Source organism: Chiroxiphia lanceolata, chromosome 6 (genome assembly GCF_009829145.1).
Source record: "Chiroxiphia lanceolata isolate bChiLan1 chromosome 6, bChiLan1.pri, whole genome shotgun sequence".
Lineage (NCBI taxonomy): Eukaryota > Metazoa > Chordata > Aves > Passeriformes > Pipridae > Chiroxiphia > Chiroxiphia lanceolata.
In genome coordinates, this window is record NC_045642.1 from 53,329,633 (window position 1) to 53,356,283 (window position 26,651).

The 26,651-nt window shown below is 38.4% G+C and overlaps 1 protein-coding gene across 5 annotated transcripts in view; it reads right to left on the reverse strand.

Moving 5' to 3' along the window:
• The window catches only part of BEGAIN (brain enriched guanylate kinase associated), a 161,263-nt gene that overhangs the window by 59,177 nt on the left and 75,435 nt on the right, over window positions 1–26,651 (reverse strand). For 4 of the 5 annotated variants that reach the window (XM_032691959.1, XM_032691956.1, XM_032691960.1 and 1 more), the window contains 2 exons: window positions 15,426–15,515; window positions 1,448–1,609 (listed from right to left, as the gene is read on the reverse strand). In XM_032691959.1, the coding sequence (XP_032547850.1) occupies window positions 1,448–1,609; window positions 15,426–15,515 (252 nt within the window). The remainder of the gene's footprint in view (window positions 1–1,447; window positions 1,610–15,425; window positions 15,516–26,651) is intronic. The other variant, XM_032691961.1, reaches the window with a different exon arrangement.

Below are 26,651 nucleotides of genomic sequence, written 5' to 3' on the forward strand. Positions count from 1 at the left end.
GGGTACTTAACTCATTAGAGCCCAGTGAAGTTGATAGGAAGTTGACTTCCTACTGGCTAGGAAGCCCCTTTGTTTTAACAGAAGTGGGATGGTCAACCCCTCTGCTGCTTTATGACAGCTGTCTGAATTAATGCTTCAAAAAACAAGAGTACCAGTGTTCCCTGTCCTGGAATGTATCAGAGGAAATTAGATCAAGAATGAAGTTACTTTAAATGGCTCTGCTCTAAGTGAAATGATAGGAAAAATATTGTTAACAACAAAAAATGTTTCAGAGAATCTCCAGACTGCTCTGGATAGACATGTGTGGATTTCAAAATCCCTGTGTCATCTGCATATTTTAGTCTTGTTTTAAGAAGCATCCCCAGATAAGGAAGCATTTAAGTTATAAGACCACATAGGATGTTTCCTAAATTATGAACTTACAGATTCATTCTGTTTAAAATTTTCATTTAGTGGTTTGGTTGACTCAGTCTATTGGTGTTTTCTGGCTTTGTTTTGGTTTGGCTTTTGCCTTCTGCAAGAAATGAAAAATATTTCTTTGCGTATAGCCCTGGAATGATTTGTTCTGAATTTAGTTTTGACTCATCCAATGAACTAAATCAAACAGTTCCATTATAACATCACTTTAGGAAAGTCTCACAAGACATGCAAATACATTCCTGCATAAATGGATAATTCTAGTATCAGAAGTTTTGCAATCAAATGAAAAAATGGATATTAAGAATCACTGATAAATTTAAAGCTAGACTACAGACAATTTTAATCACTGTCAGGAATGTCAAGAGTGCATGCTTAACATAATTTATCATTAATCTTAACTGGGTCCCCATTTTGAAACAGCACTGTACCACGGTCACAACAGTTTTAAATAATAGCTTTTCAGTATCATTCCATTCTACTTGAGATTAAAAGAAATTATTTGCTGTAGCATAATGTGAAATGTCTTAATATTATTTGAATTGAACATAATCTCAGCTTTGAGTGATGAAGAGCCAAATTCTATTCTCTTGTATCAGTGCAACGAAGAGTAACAACAGAAAATGTGCAAAGTCATTAAAAAAAGATAAATCTGTATATATGCAGTATAAATACATATATATGTAGTGTGTTTATAACCTTTGTATTTGTAACACAATGTGGCACTAATCCACATGCAGGTTTACACATAAACAATGCCATATATGTACCTATATAGGTGCATTACTATTTGCATATTTGCTTTTAGTACAGAGACATCTTACATATCACATGTAAATAACTTCATGTGGCATGTAAAATATATTCAGATAAGTGAAATATATATGTTCAATTTGAAAACATGATATGTAATCAATAAATAATAAATTATGCATGTTTGCAGCTATGCTTATTTTTACTTACAAATATCTTTGATACAGTCTCTTGTAAATTCCTAATAACTGTTTATTTCAAAAAGTTAGTTACTAACCTTCTCAGTTTTTCAGTTACTTTCTCAAGTTCCTCCTGAGCACGTCTCAGTTCTATTTCAAGGTACTGACGTGTAGAATCAAACTCCGTTTCAAGCATTTCCAGCTTATGGGTAGTGTACGATAGACGCTTTCGTAATTCCCCCTTCTGTTCTTGCAAAGTACTAGAAAAACAAAGACCACAGCTGTAGAATTTAGCTGCTCCCCAAAAGGCTTTTCATGATCCACCCTTTGACCAGTTCCCTAGAGAACAGGTTGGCATCTAGCCAGAGAAGTGTGCTTCATAATTTGTTTACTGCACTTTGAAAATCTTCTGGTATAGGCAGTTGACTATCTTCCCATCTGTCCTGTCTAGTGCATTTTTTGCTACTATCTCATTATCCATAATGGAATACTTTGTGAAAGAGTCTTCATTAAAATACAAAACATGGTCTAGAGTTTGGTTTCACACAGGAACTTTTCATTTAGAGTAATCTTACCGTACTATGATTGAAGTAGCAGATATCTATAGAGCAGCAACTCTAAATAAACCATGCAAAAATATTTCCTTGCCTAAAGTCCAAATTACAAGTTTGTGGCGGAGAAAAATTTTGTCCTATTTGATTCCATTTCCGCTCCAATCCCTGACCATATAGATGCTGGAGATATTATTGTTCAGCATTTCATTTGGCAAATGGTAATTAATATAATCACAGTTTTAAGGTTATGACTATTTCCCTTTTTTCCCACTTAGCTGGGAGCCAAGAATTCCCAGACTCAGGTGTAATCCCCAATTTTTCACTGTTCTTTCAGTAAAGAATTTATGCCATGAATTTAAGCTAGCTTTAGTTATACTCTTTGACAAAACAAAGAACTAGGCATAGAATTTGGGGAAAGGAGGTTTTTCACTTTATTGTTTTCTCTATTTTAGAGATGATATAAGACAGCATAAAGCCAGGCAATCCATGCAAAATTTTTATCAGGAAGGCCAATATGCCATCTGCATCCAAATCATCATCATGGCTGGGCTTTGCAAACAAAGATTTGGGAAAGGCTCTATCCACATCTGTTACAAGCCCGCTGGTGGCTAATGAGGCCAATACGAGACAGACAAGTCCGGTTGCAAAAGGCACAGCAGAAAGACTCCTTAGGTGGTATATTCTGCAAAACACGGTTCTTTCTGCGTTTGTCTTTTCTCCTCAAGAGTGATCCTGCGTGCGTTCTCAGCATCCAAATAGTCCCTCTGGATTTGCAGCAATAAACCTGAGGATCTTTCCCTTGCTTTACTGGAGCTCAACTGTGCCAGTTCAGGTGAGCCAGTTCTGCACGTGCCTCAATTCTTATCTGCACAGTGGAGATATTTTTATCCTTGTCTATTTAGTTTGTAAGCTCCTCAGTCTTCTAGCATGTGTGTCAGTTGAACAGCAGGATGAGATTCCCGTCAGAGCTGGGACCTCTGGAGGTGACTGTAACTTGGTCCAGGAACTGCAACCTCAATATTGAGCTGATCTCTTGGCTTCAGGTGGAACCTCTGAGGCACAATGGAACTGGAGTCTGCCATCACCTAGAGACGAAGTGCTACCACATGGTGCATTACGAATTGTCTTGCTTTTTTTAATCATATGGTAAAAATAATTCTTCATAAAAGAATGGTGAATGTTGATTCGCTTTGATGTCAAGTGAGTACTGCCATCAGCTTCAGTAGAATAATATTTTGGGTCTTTAATTAGACAAGAGGACTGGGAACAACATGTCAATCTTCAAGAAACACTTATCTGAGCTGTCTGCCGCATGACTGGCTTCTTCTCTACAAGCTGCGATAGGAGCTCAGTGAGTTAATGCAAAAGCTTTACAATTGTTGCTTGCTTGATCCATGCAGCTCAGAGATGGGAAACAGCCTAATGTTTTGCCAACACAGTGCTCTATTTCAATTGCACAGATTGCGTGGTTACAGTTATACTTAGATTACCACTTGTAGTTATATTCCCTTAAAATAATATATTCTGATTCATTTAATGCAGTTACACTTAATGCAATAATTTAATTTTTATATTTCTCTCGGTGAATTAAACTCCAGTATTGTCTAGGGAAATGAGAACCCATGCTGCTCCTTTCTACACGTCCTCATTCATGATGTTACCACATCATACCACTTTTCACTTGCTCTGCTTCTGGCCTGTTGTTCTTGTTACTCATCTGCTCATCTTGGTCAGTTTTTCTTCCTATAGCCTGGCAACCTGGATTTTCTTCTGTGAAGTGGGAGTTACAGTGCCAAAACTGTTTAGAGTGAAAAGAGGTATGATCTCAAGTCTTCTACTCTAAAAATCTAATCACTAGGATTTGTACAAAAAGTAGACAGCAGGTCCTCCAGATACGATTTTGGATAAAAATGGCCAGGCTGGGGCTGCTGCTCTATGCTGGGCAAATGCAGTTAATGCAATTTAAGACAGATTAGGGAAGGTTAGAGCATCCTGCTACTCTGGGAAGTTTTGGACACAGGAAGTTTGATCTTTGGGAGGAAGAGGGGTTGTTGGTATATAAATATAATGGGAATGCCAGGGATGTTTAAGTCAGTAATAGCTAGAGACTGCCTAACAAAAGAGAAAAAAGGGAAAAGTTAATGGCCTCTAATAACTTTGTCTTCTGCTTCCTCCTGCAGGTACTTCTTGCTTTGGGTCTCAGTTTGGTAGGTTTTGGCAGCTTGAAGCTTGTGCTAGAAGGATAAACTTAACTTCGAGCTCAGTCTTCTCTCTTGAAATTCACTTTGAAGTGTTTATATTCTTGAATTATTTGCTTTCAGAATAATTCATTGCATTAAAATCAAGCCTATTCTAATGAGCTTTACTGAAACAGTCAACATACATGGACTCTTCCACATAATGTTTTGGGAGGTAAAGCGTAGCTGTAACTTTGTTCAAAATAAGAAAAAAACCCCACTGATTAAGGCATAACTCAGGCAGCTTCAAAGATCAAAGTTATTCTCACCCAGCAAACCATAATTCTGAAAAACCTCTACTCATTTCCACCCAAGCTGGAATGATAGTGTGGCATCCTTAAACCTTCCCAAACCTAGGAGAACCCTTACTCATTGTGTACTTTGAGTAGCATGATCAACGTTAAAATGGCTGATTGCTCTTAAGAGAATGTATAATTTTTAGATAGGAAGAATAACACCTGATTTATGATGAGATTATTTAAGATGCAATAGTAGACACCTAACATTAAGTCATTATTAATATACGAGTTATTAGACTGAAAGGTAAAAATTTTAGAAGGAAAGAAATCTTGTTCTGACAAGAATATGCTGAATGGCAAAAAACTTATAGTCACTTTTATGGAAGAAAAAAAAAAAAGGAGAAAGAAAAGACCCCAACTGGGAAAGCATTAAATCATCTGCTTTAATATCCTTCTTGAGTCATGTAAGTTCTGAAAAGATAGCTAACTTTAAGCAATATCACAACAAAATTTATGCTCATGAATGGCACAACAGGGAAATTTTCCCAAATCTTAGACTGTAACCATTGAATGGGTATTAATAGCTGTAACACTGAGAGTAGATTTCCCAGGATTCCCAGGATGGTTTTGATTTCTGCATGAATTGAGCTTTATCTAGATACGTTACTGGTTTGAGGTAAACCCTATTGTTTTCCCTTGATTTTTGGTTCTGTATGAACAAGCACCTAAGAAACAAAGGCAAAGCAAGTGAGAGAAACAGTAGAAAGAACAAGAGCTTGCAATGTATCAAATTCTGTATCTCTAATAGCAGGATTAGAGCTTCAATTTTTGTTTCATACAAATCTAAGGTATTTCACAAGATATTTGTTTGTTTGCTTTTGTGGGTTTTTTTTTGCATTTCTCACTAAACATATGTTCTTTCTCTGAAAACCTTTCCCTTACCATTAGCTTCCAGTGCTAACTCATAATGGCATGCTTGGATTATCATTCCTTATTTTGTCTTGCTTTTTTTTGTTGTTGTTCTAGAAGTCTGAGGTTTTCATGAGGAGGGCTTAATTTTGCTCTGTCCCCCTGTAAATTTTGTAGTGGTAATTTAATCAGAATTGAAAAGAGGGGAAAAAAAAAGTCAAAGTATGGAGTAACAAAGTCAAGCATTTAACATTTTTGCTTTTCTCCAAACCAATCAACTCCATAAATTACCTGCATTTTGTTTCTGCTTGTCACATACCAGTTAATTAGAAAAGTTAATTGAGCAATTTTTTAATGCTGCTAAATCACTACATTTTAATTCATAACTTGTCTTCTATGCATAGTTGGTCCTCACAGCTCTTTATTGATATATATATGTGAAACTAAGAAAAGAGTTGAATGAAAAAAGTACCACCAGGAGAAAGGAGAGGACTTATTAGCAAATAAAAAATACTGTCTGGAAATCTCATAGTGCTATGTCTTAGAAAACACAAATCCTATATTTCATTATCTTTATGAAACTTGGAGGGCTGGAAAGAGTATGGAATTACAGGACAGGCTCAAAAATGCTGTAGACTATTCCATCTTCAGCATAAGTGGTTCTCTATTTCTTTCAATGTTCTTTAAAGTCCTGCTCCTGTGACAATCAGTGGTTTGCAAGTCATTACCTACTTTGTTTCATTAAAATATTTCTTTAAAAACAAGAACAGTAAACATAATATTAAATATTTAGACTGGTGAAAGAAAACCTCTCAAGGGAAGCTACTTTAAAGGTTATTAAAAACAGGTCTTTAAACTTTCCAATGCATTATTTTCACCAATTAGCTCTTTTTATTCTCATATATAAAAGAGATATGAAAACATATATTTGCACGGAAATTTATGCCCACAAACATTATCTCAGCCTGCAGAAGTCAGTCTGCAGGATTAATCTGTAGTGCTGGCTGGAGAAGATCCAGGTGAACATATTTCCACTGGATTTCAGGCAAAGCTGAGATGTCACATGGTGACAGCCTATTCTGAGAAAGGTGTGTTGGAAAACAAGTACCTGTCTGATCTTCTGCCAGCTCATCTGCCTGGCAGATGGTCTGATGACAAAGGAGTGATAGCATGCAAAGTTGGGGCTGTTCAGTTGCCTGGAGGCTGGAGGATTTCTGTTACCCTCAGAGGAACAGACTTTGTTACTCTTTGTTAAGCAAAGAGGGTGCTCCCTGGATTGTTATTCCATGAGAATTGATTTCTGTGAGTCTGCCCCATCAGTGGAGCATTCCAGAAACCCCACATCTCCACTTCACTGGTCAAACTGCTTCAGCAGCCCTTTCACATCTGCCTGCCACTCCAGGGCTCTGTTTTGAGGGTGGTTCTGCAGTGTTGCTTAAAACCTGAGCAAGTGCATTTTTTTCAACTAGCGAAATTCTCCCTGAATGGACTGATTACATTCCTTCACACAGCTCTTGAAGTGAGTGAAAAAAATATGATTAAAGGCATTAGGAGGGAAATTAACAGTGAAAGGAATGCAAAACAAGGGCAAGATAAATGCCCATGTCAAATATACTGAAAAAAAAAAATAAAATGTTCTCATTTCTGGGTAGTGAAACAGACGTTTTAATGCAGCTGTGAAATCCTAACTAAAACTAATTGTATTTTGTGGGTAAACAGCCTGTCTTGGAAGAAAGAACATGGGAACTGATAGGAACTGGGGGCTGAGGCTCTGAGTCTTGAATCTGGCTTTGCCAAACGTGCCTGGTGTTACACCAGTCAAGAGAGTTAAGGCAACACTGACCTTGCCCGCTGCTGGTCAGCTCTGGCTCCTGTTCTTAGTCAAGTGCAGGCACTATCAGGACAAAATTAATCTGACCTATTTTAGAAGCCTACTTTTAGATGAGTTGACGCAAATCTGGAAGTACCCATTTCCGATAATTACAAAGGGAATCTAGTCAAGTATCTCAGACGTAGACAACCACATCTCATCAGATAACTCCCCCTCTTCCTGACTCAGTTCTGTGTGTGTGAGATGAGGTAATAGTATTGCCTTTCTTCTTTGCTTAGGTTGCACGGAGGCCCACAAAAACAAACTACAAAATGCTTTTAAAGTGTTTTTCAGATCTGTTTTGTATCTGCAATGTGTCACTTTCTAAAAAAGGACTTCGTAGGATCAGGAATTTGGGTGCACTGAAGAAAATTTAAAAAAAGTTTTCTGGAACAGAATTTCAAAAATAATTTCTTCTTCTTTCCTTTTATCTAGGGAAAAGTCAAAACCAGTTAGCCCTATACAGGTACTTCATATGAAGGAATATAAAGATCAGGAGAGGGTTCTCTGGGAAGGGCCAACTCATGCCATGTCAACTTGGACCACTGATGTCACCCATGGTAGGCGTCCAGAGGGGCTGGGGCAGCTTCATGCACTTGCTTTTCTGGAATCATTTTCCCAAAAGTGTAAGTCTGCTGTGGGTCTCTGCAAAGAGATGGGCTGTTTGGCTCAAGGAGTGCAGCCAGCCACATCCCTGGTTTTGTTTCTGATATTTGAATGCAGTTGATAATCACAGAGATGAGGGCCATCAGCCAGGCAGGAGGCAAGGGTCTGGGGGGAGACACTTTTCTGACATGTAGCTCACACCCCAGGGAGCAGCAGGTTGGGCATAGAGGTCTATGGGGACATTCACAGCTGACAGAAATGCCAACAGGTCCTCAGTGCTGCTGCGTCACTCCTCAATAGAGCTGGACTGCATTTTCAGCTTGATTTTAGGACCACCAAGGAATTTTGGCTTCAGCAGCTCCTGCTGATCCATGTCTGGTAGTCTGGATTACCCAGGACCTTTTATACCAACACAGCTTTGTTGAACGTGCCTCTGGAATAGGTCATGCCAGATCTGCACAGTGCCCAAGATGGACATGCTGTGAGAAAGGCACTCAAACCTCAGCTTAGGAGGAAAAGCTTTCAGGTAACAATTGTGTCATTGAATGTGACCCCTCAACAATGTTTTTTCAAGTTGTAGTTGTTGGAAAATGAAGCCCAAGCATTTTACAAGTGTTTTTTATATTAATGAAAGGTTTTTAATGAAGCAGTAATTGGATTTCTATGTTAATCAAGTTTTGATTATGTGTTACATGATCACGGTCACTGTTTCAAAAGGGCAATGCCAAAACTATCTTCCCTGTCTGTAGTTTTTGTGTCTCACCTTACTCTTGTTCCATCTGATTAGGAGGGGGATGGGATCAAATTACAAAGTCGAGATCCAGGGTCTGAGACTCCAACTACAGACTTGAAATTAGTTGTACAGGGAATAGAGATTACATGCTGCAGCTCAGACCCAGGGTCCAGTCCACAATCCCAGTGCTCCTGTGCTCTTTATTCAGCGGGTTCCTTTGTCATTAAAGAAATGCTTCAGCAAATGCCTATCCAAGTTCTACAATATGCATTTTCCTATAAATTCAGGCTCATGCCTACCTATTCTTTTTCAAATTTTCATCAAACTCTGTTGGGTTAATTTTCATTACAGAACATCCACAGAATTTCTCCATTACTTTCAAAGAAGTTTGTTAAATATTTGAAACTTTGGAATATGAACAGTTTTCCTGTCAAATTGCACGCAGATCTCTCCTTTCTGTAGTTATATATACACACATATATAGATAGGTAGCTTTTGGAGGAGTTTTTTTTTACAAGTATTGAACCGTTTGAATTTTCTTTTCAGTACTCATTTTCAAAATAAACAACCTGAAGCTGGGTTTGGACTGTGAGAAGGAAGGCCTGTACATATGTTTCAGAACAAATGTGTGGGTGATCCAAATCTGGAGCTCAGATAGTTTCTAGTTGACTGATGGACACATAAAACAAGTAACAGAGTCCTTTCCTTAGGTTCTAGGCATTCTGGCAGAATTTAAACCAGAGAAGAGGGATCCTTTATGAGAAATATTAAAGACAGTCATTTGGAAGGGAGGTGGGGAAAAGAAAGAGATGTTTAGCAGTTGAAGTCTGAAGTGCTGTGGGATAAATCCTTAGCATGAAAGTCTATTTGGAGCACCTGTATAGAGTTGATACAGCTACTTTAAAACAGGTATATCACTGGATTTTGGAAGGCAGATTTTCTTCACTTTGGACATGAGTACCTCACTCTTTCATAATTCGCACAATTAAAAATTCAGACCCAGCAAGATGGGTCTGAATTCATATGGTAAATGAGTCTAAACTGTGCTGGGCTTATGAATTAGAGGTAGAGAAGAGAGATCTCTCTTAAAAAAAACTTAATCATTTTTTGTGTATATTGAAAGGAGTCAGCCTTTCATTGCAGAAGGGGTGACTTCTATAGCAAATATAAGAAGTCCACAGACATATCTGTCCAACAGGGGTATTGAGTATTATCTGTAATATGAGGTGATTAAGATATGAAAATTCAGTTACATGTTGACATGCAAAAATCCCTTAGAGGACCATCTGTCAGCACTGAGTTATCTTAAGTGAATGCCATTATTGTCAGTGGAACGTGACAAGATTTTTAAAATCTGCTCATAATAAAGACATACAGGTTTTCCTTTATTTAAACATGCTATCCATAACCTAACACTCTGAATGGATTAAATAGAAATATCATGAATTAAATTACAGCTTTCAGAAATAGATACTAATCTATAATATTTTAAGTTTTAGATAATCTATGATTTTTTAAATGAAGTTTGTTCTGCAGGGAATTGTGATTCCCCAAGTGAACTGAAAAATGCACAGGGTAAATGATAATGCACTGCGAGAATCCGGACCTGCAACCAGGGAGTGCATTATTGTGCAGAGCACTAAGTAAGCAAGGGCATAGAGTAGGTCTTGGAGGAGGAAAATTGTGGACTTACAAACCAGGATGTGCCCCACTCACCAGGAGCAGCTGCTCTGGCTACCCCAGTGTGGTTCTTGGGGCAGGGCTGCACAGAGACTGAAGAGCTGAGCCAGCTCTCTGAGGACTGATTTAATACCTCTGCTAACTTGATTTAGAATCTTCAAAATACATTTCTGTTTCCTATTAATGAGATAACCATTTTTGCTTATGAGACACTTCTGAGGTTAAATACCTGAGTATGTGAGAAATTAGTGCAATGCACAGCGAAACAGTCTGTGACCAAATTCAAAGGTGACTAAAGCAGAGGGAAAGAGTGGAAGCAGCAGAAGTAGTTACTACAATCTCTGCCTTCTCGCAAGCTACCTACTACTGCCTCTGTTAGGCTCTCCCTAAAGTCTGTGGAAACTGATTGTTTTCAGCTCTGACTGGTAGAGTGTTGGCATCAGTGGCTTGAATGCGAACTTTTAGGTTCAATGAGTGATCCTACAGAAGTCTGAATAAGGACTGCTCCTGTTCAATTTGTTTCTCTCTGTTGTTAGAAAATGAAGGGATGGAGAGGTGGAAAATATGTGTGGAAGAGAAAAAAACAGGCATGCAATTCCAGGAAGGATGAGTTTTCTGACTCATTCTTTAGAGATAGAAAGCGTATATTTATTTTCTTACAATAATAAGGGACTCTGTTCATGTTCATACCCTACTCCAAATTGTCTGCATTGTCCAAATGCTCCCTAGTGCTCTGGGGCACATCTGAAATAAGTCAGCTGGTGAAGCTGGGAGAGAAGGGAGGTGACTTCTGCCATGGCAAACTTCAGACAGCATTTTCTCTGCCCTTCACATAACACTTGAAGAAGGTTCACCTCTGTAAGAGCCACCATTTTCTGGTTTTCCAGAGGCCAGTATGTTTGCATAAAATATTTGGCTGGCAGAAATGGAGAGTTACAACTTAAAGTTGCAGGGTATGAAAGGATAAGAAAAGCAGCAGAAAAGACTGACTGCAACAAATATGTTCTTGCTTTCACAGGCTATCGGGGGGGCTGCCCCAGACAGAAAGTGATTTGAAGTTGTTGAACAGTTGTTGACTGCTTTTTAATGTCTGGCAGAGTCCTACCAGTCTGCATTGCATCTCACTAGGGATTCCAGACTACCAAGAAGTGATAAGAAAGGAGAAAAAAAATAAAGAGTGAGGTATTGAGAAATCGAGGGAACAAAATTAGAGGTAGACTTCAATTTATGATTTGGAAGCCAAAGAGAGCTCTCCAGGTGATTGAGCAAGCTGCCTTTGGTTGCAGTATCGCTCCTTACAGCTTTGAGTGGCCAGCTTCTAGATTGCTTTGGTTTGTAGTCATGGATAAGCACTCCCTCTGGAAATTACTGAAAGCAGCCTACCGCATCAGCTCACAAGCTTATAAAGTTATATTTTAATTGTGTTATTAAACCTTTCTCACTTTTGTTTTTGTCTGTTTACCTCCCTGATTCATCTGGATCAAGCTGTGCTGGAGCAGAAATGTCATTCCTCCCGAATTGTGCTGTTTATTTGTAATGGGAGTGTAATGAGTACGGGTGAAGCCCACTGCCCAGGAGCAAGCTGAAATGAATCTTAGTCTTTCTATTAAAGGGCTGAGGTTGGAAGTGCAGTAGGGGAATACTAGAGTAATGTGCTTTGGCAGAAGGAAAAGAGTTTTGTTCCTGTTTCATTTGGTATAAAGCATCCAGACACAGGTTGATGGACAGAGGTTATAATCTCTACTCTCACCTTAAATATTTCCTTCCTTTCCCAATCCTTTTCTCTTTCCTCTAATTTGAAATTCATCTTTGTCTGGCTTAAGGGACTCCTTTTGGTGCGTTCGCTTAACACTTCCATCAGAAAAGCTACACTAAGCAGTTGAAAAAATAAAATATACTTTTGGGCTCTAGGACCAGTCAGACAGAGTTGCTACTGGGACTGGGACTGGGACTGGGAGAGGAACTGTAGTTGCTACTGTTTTTTTCCTTTATAAGCAGTGTATATTATGTTATCTGAGTAAATTACTGAATTTTCATTTTAATTACATCTGGTCACAGTTGCCTTCTAATCCTTTTTTGTGACAGAAGTCCTACAAAATAGAAGGTTCCTGTTGTATCTCTAACTTGAGTCCACAAGCGCTTGCCTTTAAAAAATGCCCATGCTTGCCAGATATTATTCCTAAAGAGCATAGGAAATAATAATGTTCTTGCCTAGAGTGAGATACAGCACAAACCTTTCAGACACCTTCAACAGTTATTGGTGCAGTCAGTTTTACCACAGTCTCTGTTCTTTATCATTTGTTTCCCCTCACACACAGTTGTATGACATTACTCAAGGAACGTGGCAGAGAGGTGAGCTCTGGGGACTTTTCTGAAGGCTTTCGGGTGGTAGAATAGATCACTGGTTTGTGAGCACAAGCATAGAATTAAAGTAAAAAAATTAATAATTTTATTTAATAAATCGACTCGACAGTACTCCTAAGCCTGGGCACACCCAGATTCTCTGTGCACATGTGATTCTGAATCTGAGGGAAACTTACTACACAGACTCACGTATAAGGTGTTGAACAGGAAAAATGAGAGCTACTGCTGGTACCTGAATGAACTTATTTTGCCTGAATATTTCAAGATATTTTTAGTTTTTCTACAATAACAAATGATCCTCAGCTCTTTGATCACCTTGATATTACAGCAACAGAAGAGAAGGAAAAAAAGAGAAAGGAGTTGCCATCTGTCATCTCTGGCTAATTATTTCAAGCCCTACCTTGTTTTATACGCTGCAGCGCACTATTTTGGGACTTGTTAACTGAGAAGTCTTCTACTCTGCAAGAGTATAAATGAGTTCACCTCTAGCAAGTTCCCCACCGCTCAGCACATTGTGCCGTCATTTCGTACAACCTTTCTCCCAAGCAAATGTTGTAATTTATTAGTTCAGGTTTTATCCTGCTCTCTTGGCTGCACTGGCTTTCCAATGTAAGACTCCATTTTGTCACCTTTTTTTTTTGTGGGTGTATGGGAAAGGACATGGAACAGGACTGCATTCCTCCGAACTCTTGTTAGCAGTCCAACACCTTGACCCTGGCTCTTCTGTAGTTTTGGAGTCAGCCAGTAAATGAAGGTGCTCTCTGCAAATGTGGAGGGACCATATCAGGCAGCAGGTATTCATCAGAAAAGCTGTTTGCTCTATTCTTGTGAGAAGCAATACACAACATGCTTCTTCAGAGGGGACCCAGGAGCCCTCTGGTTCCACCTGCCCTGGGGGCATAGCACCCTAAAGAACCACACAGAGTAAGGAAGCAGCTTCATTACTCCAGACTTTCCTAAAAATTACTTTTGTGCCTTGAGATGTGGATTACCTAAACACAGGCCACCTTTTTTTTTTTCCTTATAATTGAGCATTCTGTGTTAATCAAAACTTGGGTTTTTATTTTAACTCTCTTGCTGATACTGTTACAGCTTTCTCATTAGTTTTTTAAAGGTTAAGGTACACCAGGCAGCATAAAATAGAACCTATCCTCATTTTGTAAATGCTGACAGTTGTCATACTCACTATCTTTCATTTTTATAAACAAATGTTTGGAGGATTTTTTAGTTCCTTCAGCAAGGTGGTATTTTTCAATATAATTGGAAAGCAAGTTTCCAGATAAATTTTTAAAGTCTAGATATGTTGAAACAATGTGATTAAGGTCTGACTTAATCAACAGGAAAGAAAGAAGCAAGCTTTCAGGAAATATTAAAATTTCCCTAAAAATTTGGATTCTTTTGTACTTTTTAGAAAGCAAGGAGGGAAATGAAAATTATCTTTCAATGGCTGTTTATTTTTACTTTTTTTGTGAAATGGCTAAATAGCCTGAGCTAAAATCCTGGATTTGTGCATTTTGGGCTTTAGTATCCTTGGAGATAAACTGTGTTAATTGTCCTCCACAAGAGTAAGGTTTTTTTATTTTGGAAGTAAGAACTACAAGCGTAGGAAATGAGGGTATTTTTTTGGCAAGCCCTACAAAAAGACGACTAAACATCATTCCAAGACTGAACTTTGCTGTGGGCATCCATTTAAAAACAGTATGTGAGATCAAACTCAGTGATTACACTGTGGCTGTGTGAATTTGTTCTGATATTAGAAGACCTCCAAATATTCAATCAAGTTGGAATCAGGTCAAACATTTTGTAAAAGAGTTTTATATGCCTGGATTATATTTCACTTCACTTCACTGGTCATCTCTTGATTTTAGCCAGGACAAGCAGCAGAGCAAAGCTATTTTTGCATCAGGCTCATCTAAACCCAGGTAAGAGTAGAGAGCATGTGCAGAACCCTGGGGGACTGAAAAGAGGAATTCAAACCATTTTTCCAAGATTGCTATTTTTTTCACTCACAGACTGTGTGAAAAAATACCAAAGAATGTCGTTTATGTCTTTCCTACACTAGCAGCACTCTTAAGATGAAAATTCACACATATTATTCAGAGAAAATCAATAGACTGCAAGAACCAATCTAAAGCTTAGTCTGCCTTTATTTTTTTACCAAATTACTTTCTTACTTTGACGTATATATTAAAATATTTCATATGCCTTAGGATTAGTGAATGACATTTCTTCTACATACCTGCCAATTGAAATAAAGTCAAGCAAAAAAGAACAGAGAGTATATTCAGGAGAAAAGTAGAAGAGAATCTAAGCAAAATATGGAAAAATGAGTCATTACTTAAACTTATATTACATACTGCATAGGAGTGTAAACTAGAATCAGTAATAACTCCCCCAGCCTTTCAACATTCTGTACCTATAGCATTGAGAAAATCCTTACTTCAGGAGACCTAAGATTAATGAAAACCTGATAAAGGAGAGAGAATATATACATACCAGCAATTAAGAAAGTTCGGTGAGCTGCCCAGATAACTGTGGTATCAACAGTAAAATGCAATGCATCAGTATTGTCAGAACCACTCCATCAGAAAAAAAAGATTAACTGGTAGAAGGCAGCTGTGGATTTTGCAGCTTCTTAAACAACTTTCAGTTTTTATGCAAGTTATTACAATTATGCAATTTATTACAACTATTACAAGCTTGGATGAGGCAAGCATCTAGAGTACTATAGTAAACAGATCTGCTGTTAATCCCCTAGTTCAGAAAACATAGTGGAACTGAACAATGAGAGACTACAGACTGACATGAAGAAATGGAACATTTTTATGGACATCAGAAAGTTAGAAAGAAAGCATAACTTCACAAAACATCACTTATTAGTTACCTGTCCCAGAGAGTAGGTGAAGATTTTGCGAGCCTGCCCTGGAGAATTCTAGGTTGCCATAGGCAGGTTGGCACCCAGGAATTTCGTACCCTGTAGCATGAATAGAGGATAAACCATGGCTAGGTATGGCTCATAAGACATACGAGTGATAACCTAGCTAGATTTGCTGCATATTAGTAGGCTATGGCATAATTTGGTGCTAATTATTATTCAGGATATCTTACTTTAAAGCAGTATTAAAACTACAAACAAAGTGATGCTACAGCACACGCATTTAGTAACTTTCTTGTATGACTACTCTAGGTCAGAATAAGCATTTACAATTGACCTTATGATGGCTGGAAATGAGTGCTACTCCATCTGTTTTACTGGAGAAGCATTTGGCCTTAAGGTCTGTGAATCAAGTTCTTATATTTTTGCATTGTAAAAACATCAGCTTAAACAAATTTATGCTTCCTTGAAAGAGGGTCATCAAAATTCCTTCTGAGCACCATAGTGAGAAAATGTTTGACAGTGTTAATTGAATCTGGGCTGAGGTTCAAGTTCTGCATACCAGGTTCCATGCTCGTCTACCATCAGCAGAACAATAGCTGCAAAATATTTGCTGGGAATGAAAAGCACAAAGAGACGCAATCTGAACTAGCAATAGAAGCTATGAATAACACACAGCAAAAGCAGATCCTGAGCCCAGGAGAAGGCCAGTTAGGCAGGCAAATTAGCAATGAGAACTGTTGTCCAATATGAGTGTCAAGCAATGCTGGTAAGATTCAAAACAGTCTGTTCAATCCTTAGTGAAGCAAATTATTACTGAAGTGAAAGGTAGTTTTTCCTGAGTAAAACCTGAGTAAGGACTACAATGTTTGGACGTACAGAATACCTCATACTGTATTGCTGTATTCCTTTGCAATATCAGAAATGTCACATAACATGCCTGGAAGGACAAACTCAATAAAAAAATCAGTTTTTCCTCACTCAAGTATATACATATTTATGAACCAGAATTTTTGCATAAGCTTTCCCTGTGGTCAGTGATCACTACACATGCAGAAAATCCTATAGTCTAGTATTCACCATCAATTACCAGTGGGTACTGAAAAGTAGGAACCTTCTGGTCCACAAACAGATCTTTACATATAGGACACATTTCAGGAGCAATAACTGTGCTACAGAGAGCAGCAGAGCAGTGTCTATTGGAAAGGATAACCCTGCATGTTACTTTAGTTGTACCACTGAGTTGTTCTTAAGGATCACTTAAGTATCTTTTAACTTTTTTCATAATGGACTTGGATTAAGTATGGGAAGACACCCAGGGAAGACAGAAAAAATGTGAGGTCCCAAGTTTTAAGTGTTGCCATCACATGAATTTACATCAGTATCAGCTTTAAATTCAGAGTGGAATTGAGAATAAATCTCTGGATTCTAACACCTCGATGTTGTTGGTTCTTCAGTGAAAAGTCACTATTACTTTGGATTATGCATCTCTCACAGCTTTTCTGATGTTCCCAAACTGCAAATCTCATAATCAATAGGTGTGTACATATTTAATACACACAGTTCTGCAGTACTGCAGTACTTCACTATGTATTCTCATTCTCAGGTATGGGTGTAAGGAAAACCGTCCATTGTAGGAACAGCGTTTTTGAAATGGTCTTTACTTGGCTCTTCATTTTGTATCTGCATATTTTTTTGGTACAAAATTGTAAACTCCTCCTAAAAGTCATCTATGAAATCTTAATTTTGAAAAAAAATTAAAAAATTTTCACAGCTTTTTCCAGAATGAGTGGAGATTTTTCAAACCAGTGCATTCTGCATGTTTCCCTGCACTTCACTGAGAAAACCTCCATAGGAGTCTTCTGGTGAAACAACTAAACTTGCAAATTCTGAGATGGCTTAAATGAAAACATTAGACTTTTCAAGCCTGCAAAACTAATTAAATTTGGGTTCTTGGTGTAAAGAAGCCATTTGAACAGGGATAAATATCTGCTGACTTCAGATCCATTACCAGTTCTTCTCCATGTAGTGTTAATCTAACCTGTCTCATACCTTTAACTGATATATAGCAAATAACTTTGCTATAGACAACCTTGACAAAATATTTTAAGGCTGTGAGGTTGTGAGATGTTCTGACAGAGATGGGAGGAGCGTAAATTCCACTTTAGCTGTTTTTTCAATGTTCTTTCTGACATCTTTTTGGTAGTAAGTCCCATGTAATTGCTCCATAAATGAGCTAATACAGAGAAAAGCTCTCTGCTCTAAATGTTGTGGATCTTTCAAAAGCTCCCCAAAGGGATTTAATAACATCCTGTCTCAGATAATCAGTGTCAGTTGTAGTCAGTCTAATCCTATTCTCATATGCAAGGTTGAAAAATAATTAGAAATGGTAAGATTTATATGCCTGATATTAAAACACAAAAATTAATTTGTCAGCCTCTGCAGTTTACATGGGATATTGTTTTAGCATTGGCAAATCAGAAATCAGCAAAACAGACAAACTTGTTTGTCTAAAGCAACTGCAAATTTAAAAGAAAACAAAATGGGAAAAGCTCCCCATTCTGTTACTGTGTTGTTTCCTTTCTTGAAAGGAAAACAGTTCTAAGAAATTTGTAAGTACTGAAAATAAGAAATCAGCCTATTTAAAAAGAATATCATATAGTCACTTCAGAAAATTAGTAGTTTACTACAGCAAAAATATCAGTCTCAAAACCCTGATGATAAAGTATTTCAGATTATCAAATTTTAAAAATTTTTGTTATGCCACAGCATGATAAAGTAACTCATTTTCCTCTTCTTTCTCCAGAGCTTTCCTTACACTTCACTGATGTGATTGAGACCGACTCCAGTGTCAAGGGAGGTTCAAATTCGGACATACTGTTGTGTTTCCTTGTCTTGTCCTAGAACATGCAGTATGTTACTTCAAATATTGTCTGTGGCTCTTCTGAAAATAATCACAGAGGATACCTACACACCTATAGCCAATTTGGAAAAAAAAAAAAAAAAGTGGATTTCTCAGTGAAACATTATCAACACATTATTCCACTGTCTAGAGAAGAACAGCTAATAATTCATTAATTTTGGTGACAGATGGTCATTGATCCACTGTGCCTAGAGTAGACTCATACAGACTGCTATGCCTATTTAAGAAATACTTTGGTAAGAAAAGTAAATGTAATGCCCCCTCATGCTCTCCTCTTCATATTTTACAGGAGAGTTCTCTCTGGAACTGCAGCTGAAGAGTAGACTTGGAATCTGTGAGAGAAACCACTCTACAGACACCCAGGTCAGTGGAGAAAGAAGGGGAGGAGGTGTTCCAGGAACAGGAGCAGAGAATACCCTACAGCCTGTGGTGCAGACCATGGTTAGGCAGCTGTGTTCCCTTAGCCTGTGGAGGACCTCATGCTGGAGCAGGAGGATACCCTGTGACTCCATGGGGAGCCTGCATGGAGCAGGTTCCTAACAGGAACTGTGGACCCATGGAGAGAGTAGCCTACGCTGGAGCAGGTTTGCTGGCAGGACTTGTGACCCCATGGTTGACCCATGCTCGAGAAGCCAGTTCCTGGAGGACTGCCCCCCATAGGAGGGACCCAGATTGGAGCAGTTTGTGGAGAACTGCAGGCCATGGGAAGGACTCATGCCGGAGAAGTTCATGGAGAACTGTCTCCCATGGGAGGGACTCCATGCTGGAGCAGGGAAAGAGTGTGAGGAGTCCTCCCCATAAGTAGGAAGGAGCAGCAGAAACAATGTGTGATGAACTAACCACAGCCCCCATTGCTGTCTGCCTGTGCCACTCGAGGGGAGGAGACAGAGAAAACTGAGAATGAAGTTAAGAAGGGAGGGATAGTGGGAAGTTGTTTTAAGGTTTAGGTTTTATTTTCTCATTACCCTATTCTGATTTGATTGGCGATAAACTAATTTCCCGAAGTGGAATGCGTTTGGCTCTTGATGGTAGTTGTTAAGTGATCTCTCCCTGTTCTTATCTCCACCCATGAGCCTTTCATTATATTTTCTCTCCTGTTCCTGTCCAGCTGAGAAGGGAAGTGTCAGGATGGCTTTGGTGAGTACCTGGTGTCTAGCCAGAGTCAACCCAAGACAATAGAATACACAGGTCTGTTTTACAAACATCAGTTGCAAATCTGAATGATTTTTCCCAAATAATGTGTTTTTCAGAAGCTGGAGAATTCTGTGGTTGCTCCATTTGTGAGTGGAAGACTCAGTGAATAGATTTTAGTCTTTAAGCAAAAGTCACACCAAATCTTACATCTGTTAAAGGGAGAAGCATTTTCTGTGAATAAGGAAGGAATGTGTGCTGGTCTGATTTTACCCTAAAATCTGTGCTTCTTAAGACCTGAAGCAGATTTGAAAGTCACCCTTAAACTGGATTGTGCTATTATTTCTGTACTTGCCCAATTTAGCCCTATTTTACCCCAGTATGAATGAGTTAAGAACTGCTATTTTTGCTTCTATTAACACCATAAAGCTATTTTAAGGACCTGCTTTTATAAATACTAATAACCTGAGATGAAACATTGGCAGAGCAAGCTGGAAGAACCCCGGGGACACCTTGGAACATACTGTCACGACTCTACCTCTACATCCCGTCCTCACTGAGAAGGCACGTGGCAGTGGTGCTGATTTAGCATCGCAGACTTGCAAGATGCTGTCAGCTGCACTTGCTACCTACTTTCCTACCAGTCATGCCAATGTGGGTAACTGGCTGTCATCTCCACAGAACAAAGGCTGGAGTTAATAAAAAATGTCAAACAATCCATTTTCTGTGTGGGGGTGGCAGTTCTATTCCTGGAGTTACCAGAACTATCCATGACCACAGTATTAAATAACGTAAAAGTACTTCTGGGATTGGAACATTATACCTTAATGAATATGTTAAATATAATTCCCTAATCAAAAACCAGGCCCCTATGGAACCATGCATCCCTCTAGTTGGGGTAATCTACTGAGACTGGACCAGTAGCTCTGAAGCGCAGACACAGATGCTAACAGAGTACATGAGAATATGGTGAAGCTGGGAACGTCCATGAAGCAGAAAAGGAAGGAAGATAAGGACATTTGTAATCAGTGAAGTTAATACCTGTTTATGACACTATAGAAATACAGAGATGTTGCTTTACCAGCTTAATTTAACACATTTTAGGAGAGAGTGTTTCCCTGCAAAAGGCCTGCTGGCTTCCATACCTCTCAGTATCTTTCTGACCAGGCACAAAACCCAACTCTTTTTCTCATCCCATTTCTTGTCCTTTTTTTCCCCTACTCTTCTAAAAAGCTCTTATCATGGCTTCTCCATCTCCAGTTTTGCCTATCAGTTCAATCCCCAACTAATATGTTTCCTGTATGGCCACTGGCTCCTCTTAGTGCATGACCTGCTGCAATGCTGAAGGTGAGAGGCCATTTCCATGTCCCCTCCTGGGAAGCCAGATGCTACAACAAGATTCACATGCCAGAAAGAGTTAGGGAGGAAGTCTTATTCAGTCTTGAAACTCTGGAGTCAGGAACACTTGACTGAGATTGAAGCTATGTGAGATTTAGTTGCCAAACTAATGCCTTTGCAGTGCGCAATTTTGAAAGTTTATGAAAACCACAGAATGATAGAATGGTTTTGGTTGGAAGGGACCTCTTCAGGTTCTGGAAATCTACTAATGACACTGACAGAAAACTGGTAGGACTGGGATTGACTGAAGTTTTCTTTCACAACTTTAGTTTAAAGCCTTTTTAACCAACTTGGCAAGCCTGTTAGTTACAGCATAAATTGACACTCTAGAAGGGGCCTTGGAATATTTTAGGTCCCAACTCCAAAGCAGACAGGTTGAGGTCTTCTTAATGAAAAATATAATTTCATATTTTTTTTGCTATGAGTAAACCCACATTTTTTTCCTTTGTTATATTTTCAGAAATATCTAAGGCGTTTTAACTCAAAAATATGGCAGACAATACTCCAATTGATATAGTTAAAATTTTGCAAAGCATTAAGTAATCTGTCAGGGGAAAATATACCATACCTACCTATTTATCCATCTATATTTATCAAACCATGTGGGTGGCCTTTTGTGAAGTAAATGTGTATGAATATGCATACACATATGTATACGTATGTATATACTTTAAATCCACTATTTTCAGAAAATATATGAGGAAAATAGTACATAAATGCTCTACAGTAAAACTGCCATGCTTTGGCTATAAATACATGAATGAATAATTATCACTGTATTAGGCAGGTTGACAGAGCAGTTTTGCTAGAATTGGAGCTACTTGCAATGTTTGATTTTGTTTGTTGATGCCTTTAAATACTTATATTGCCAAGACACAAATAGTGTTTCATTCTGACTCAAGCCAGTCAGTTCAATACAGGTGTATCAACAAAATGCAAGGATTTATGACTAACAAAGTAATAAACTTCCTGTTCTCAAAATGCTAAGATGCCTTACTCTGTATGATGACATAAGCTAATCAGTTTTGCATACATTTCTAATAATTAACAAGAAGTTTGAGCTCTCAAAGAAATCTGCAGACACAGATCCCGTTTTCCCAAACTTTTGCTTTATTGCATTAATGGGGTACTCTAGTTTGTATACGAATATCCAACATTGGCTTTGATCGAGTGTGTTATTGCAACAAAATCCAAGACTGTGAAGCTTTGCAAGCTTGTGACCACTTTTCTTGGTATCACTGTGGCATTTTATTGTGGCTATATGACTTCATATTTTGTCAGTCTTTAAATGCATGAAATATATTAACTGATCTGGAATTTAATAGCTGGCTGAGTACAATTTTACTGATGATTAGATTTGCGGGAAGAGAAGCAGGTGCAGAAACACTCCCTCCTGCAACTGTGGAAAAATATGATAGGAATTAGTCATTCAGCATCTGCATGGAAATAATCATAAATTGTTAATAATATTTCATTTTGAGTCTCCTACTTAGGAAGCTGATCATCTGTATATTGTGAAAAACATCAGTTAACTTTACTGTCTTAAAACTTATAAACTATTGCTATAGAATAAAAACAGTCACTCTTTTAAGGGTTAGAGATCATCTTTGCAATATAATTCAATGACAGCTGATAGTTTGTACACTGTTTAAATGCATTTTGTTATTTCCTGTGGGAAGCAATAGCCATAAATGCATTGTATAGGTGGCAAAATACACCTGTTGTCTGTGGACATTTCCCATGGGAACTATACTTGCTTCTATGTCTCCTTTAGGGTCAGTATTAGCAGTGGCTTTCCAGTGCTGTGAATGATAATGCACAACAGTTTCTCTGAGGCACTTATTTTTATGATGAGTTTTTCATAATGGCAAAACCCGAGGAATAGTTTTCCACATGCAGGAAAACAAATATCAGACCAACCTAAGTGCTGTCTTTCCCCCTATTTACACTGGGTTTTTCCTTCAACTAACTGAGTAAGTGTTGTTTCTAATGCAATTAGGCCATCATGAATCATTTACCCCTAATTTTTCTCTATCATAAATGTTTTGTTTAAGTGTCCCAGCAGCAGATCCATTTTTTCACTCTTTTTTTATGGTTTTACTTCAGGCAATCTCTACACCACTTCAGCTGCCCTCTTTGAGTACAGTTAAAGCTTTGTTTCAACATGGAGAATATTATGGGGTAGCTGGCAGTAAGTATCTGGCTGAGAAGACTTCTGTGTCTAGAAGTGAATTTTTATCAATCTTAAGGAGACAAATTTGGAACAATGTTTATGTTTTCTAATTTGGAATATTAGGATGCTTAAGGTATCAGCTGCATAAATTAGTAATACATTAAAAGCTACCTTCCAAGTCCCCTAGTGCCAATGTAATTCTCCCTTTCCCCCACTTTTCAACAGTCTTCCTTGGAGCCTCTATGTTTGGGAGCTTTAGATAATCACTGACTCATTTTGTCATCTAGGGATGGACTATGTAAGAGGACTTTTCTAAATATATGGATGTATTTACTGCATACATCAACTGTGCTTGTATTTATATTTCATACCTTTTCCAAAATCTGCTGTGATGATTTTAAGTAGGGGGATGTGAATGTGTGAATAAAATCATACTGAATATAGAGTAGGATTAACTTTACTGAGAATAGCAGCTCTTTTGTGCAAAGACTGGTCTGTGCTTGCACGGTTCCAGCAATCCATGCCTGGTGCCTCCAGAGAATCTAATAATTACAAGACATCCCTTTAAAATGGCACATGTTTTACGTGGTAAGTAGAATTATGCTAACACTTAAGACTGAAATATATTCCTTTATCCCTAAAGATATCCCTAAATTATATCTAGTGGCTCAGTAACTTTCATTTATTCACTGAATACATAGGCTAAAGATCTGTTTTCTAAGCAGCTCCAGTAAACTACGGTGTGAGGTATTTCTGCAAGAGGGGAAAATGCTGGCATGCTGGGGAAAGGGCAGTGATGTCTCTAGGAATGTTATGCAGAATCTCAGTCACCCCTTTTCAAGAAATGGATTCAGTCTTGAAGAGATGCACAAAACCATTTTTTTTCTGAGACTTGAGGCACCTGAGAAAACAAACTCAAAAGTACGGTTTGTCTAGATCAGTCCAAAAAAAGAAAAACTGAGTGGGGATATGGCTGATATTTTAAACATGACAGGGAAGGACAAAAATTATTTCCTCTAAAGAGAAGTGATGGTTTAAGAAGAAAGTGGACAGAACCGATCATGATTACATTTTCTGCTGGAAATTAGAACACATCTAATGACAAAATGACATGATTCTGGAACAGCCTTTCAATCAAAGATAGATTATCTGGTTATCTGTAAGTGCAGATCACTGTCTCAAAATGTCCAGGTTCCTAAATGTCTTGTTTTCTCAAATTGCTTTTTCGCAAAAAGGCTGTTGTCAATAGATATTTTCAAACAATGGATCTCAGTCCTTCAAGGTCTTACTCACTTTAGTGTTTGTTACTTGTGGGAGAAGAGAACCAGGCACTAGCTCAGTAGTATCAATGACTGGAGTCAGAAATGGAAGAAATATCACTGAGAAAACCAGTTCTACCTTGATGAACCTGATGCAGTTAATGAATTTGTCACTTGATCTCTGCTAGAAATGCATTTATCAGTCCAACACTTTCATGTATTTGAAATACAAACGCACTGCTACAGAGCAGTTGAATTTACAATTGAGAATACTATGATTACAGAGATAATATCTAGAGAAATATTCCCAGGAGATGCTTCCAGGCAGCTTAAAATCAATAGACATGATGAGTATTTTACATCTCTTCAGGTTTTACTTCTGGTTTGACTATAGAACCCTTATCTTTTACCCCTGAAGAGCATGGATGCTTTCACTGTGGATAGATTTCTACATTCCTTTTGCTGAGAAAATTAAGCAGTGAGTGATCTGCTTCAGAAATCTGCTCACTGGAGAATTGGTAAATATGCATGTAAACAACTGCCCTAGAGTATAATCAGAGCTATTTTCATGTTACAGTTTGGTAGGTTAGAAGAAGGAATTAATTAAAACAAGAGAGACTAGACTTCAGTTCAGAAATTGTTTTTCTTTTTCTATCTGCTCTGAAACCCTGTTGAGGCCTCCTCTCCTGCCTGCCACCACAGATTTAAATTATTTTTGCTAAATTATGATTTTAGTGAAGAATTTATTCAGCACTGACTGTACCTCCGATGAAATAATTTAGTGGAATTGCCTGGGCTGGCTGGCATGAAGTTTATCCCTTGTATATCCATGCAGGTTCTCTCAGTCCATCTTGCACTCTGTGGGGCTATTTGAATTGATTCTTTCTAGTTTTATGTGCCTTCCATTATAAAGGACAGATTTTCTGTTGTCTTAGGGTATATTACATTCATTTTGCAGGCTGTTCTCTATGCCAGGCACTGTTACATTGGACTCTTGGGTGTGTCAAACAAATAATACGGCTCCCAACGCAGAGAAAATCAGCTCACTTTTCTGTCGCTTGACTTGCTCTCATACCCTTTTCTCTTCTTGCGCATTTAAAGTATAAGTTCATTGAAGGAGAGGAAATCTCTTAGGATTGTGGGAGAACAGCGGGCAGTATAATGAATCCTGGTCTCTGGATGGGACCTCAAGGGTAAAGAGAAATTGAGAGGGAGATTCAGATGGGGTCACTTGAGTGGAAGGTCTTTTGAAAAATCAAGAAAATAATAGAAAGAACAATATCTGAGGGATGGAAGCCTAATGATATATCAAAAACATCCCAATACTCTCAGATTTGTTCAGGGTTATATTTCAGAATGGCTAACGGGAAGATTTCAAAATTATTTAATTATCCTGCATACTAATTTAAACAAGACAAATATCAATGAAAAGGCTGAATCCAGAGTAATGCAGGAAACAGAGCTGGCTCAGAGGTAAAGGAAATGCAGAATTCCACTACCCCGTGAATGAGTGCTGTCGGGGGAGATGGCAGCATGGTGCTCCTGCTCGTGCCAGAACAAGGAGCCATGACCACTGCTTCTTGCAAGAGGGATGGACAAGTATTTAGCCTACTCAGAGCATCCTTTCCTTTGGCAGTAGCAGGGGTAGGTCTCTGGCAGAGGCAAAGCAGGCAACTGCCCCAGCATCTGCATACTTTATGTCTAGAGCTGGCTCTGTATATCCCATTCCATTTATTTCAGGGCTTCAAACATATACTATACTTGGCGCAAGGCCCATTCTATGCTTTGAAAGGGCTTTGGAGGAAAAAAAGTGCTGCAAAACAAAATTACCAGGTGTGAGCAATCAGAGCACAATTAAATCTACTATGAATGGAATGAATTATCCCCTTAAAAAAATATTAGCTGTTGTGGAACAAGTTTCATTTAACAATTAAGAGATGTATATGTTCAGGTGAGTCTTATTACTGCTTGGCTAACTCCTGTCATGTGTGTCTTCATGCTTTCTTTTGCCAGAACTGTCTGTGTGGCAGAAAACAGACTCAGTTTTCATCTAGGTGTACATCAGTGAGTCGTGGGCATGAGACTGCTTTATTTAGTATGGGCAATGTCTGTCTATGATAAAACCAGAGAAACATAGATGCAGAATGTATAATGGTGAGAATCCAGTGACATGGAATACACCTCTCAAAGGGAGGGCATCGAGAATTAAAGGTGAGACAGTTTCCGAAGCAATACTTTGGTGAAGTGCAGTTCTTGTTTTCAAGGCAAGAGTACAGAAAAATTATTCTATCTAACCAGTCTCAGAGACACCTACATTTGGGATTCTGGAGTGCCCTGGGAGGTTGGACAGA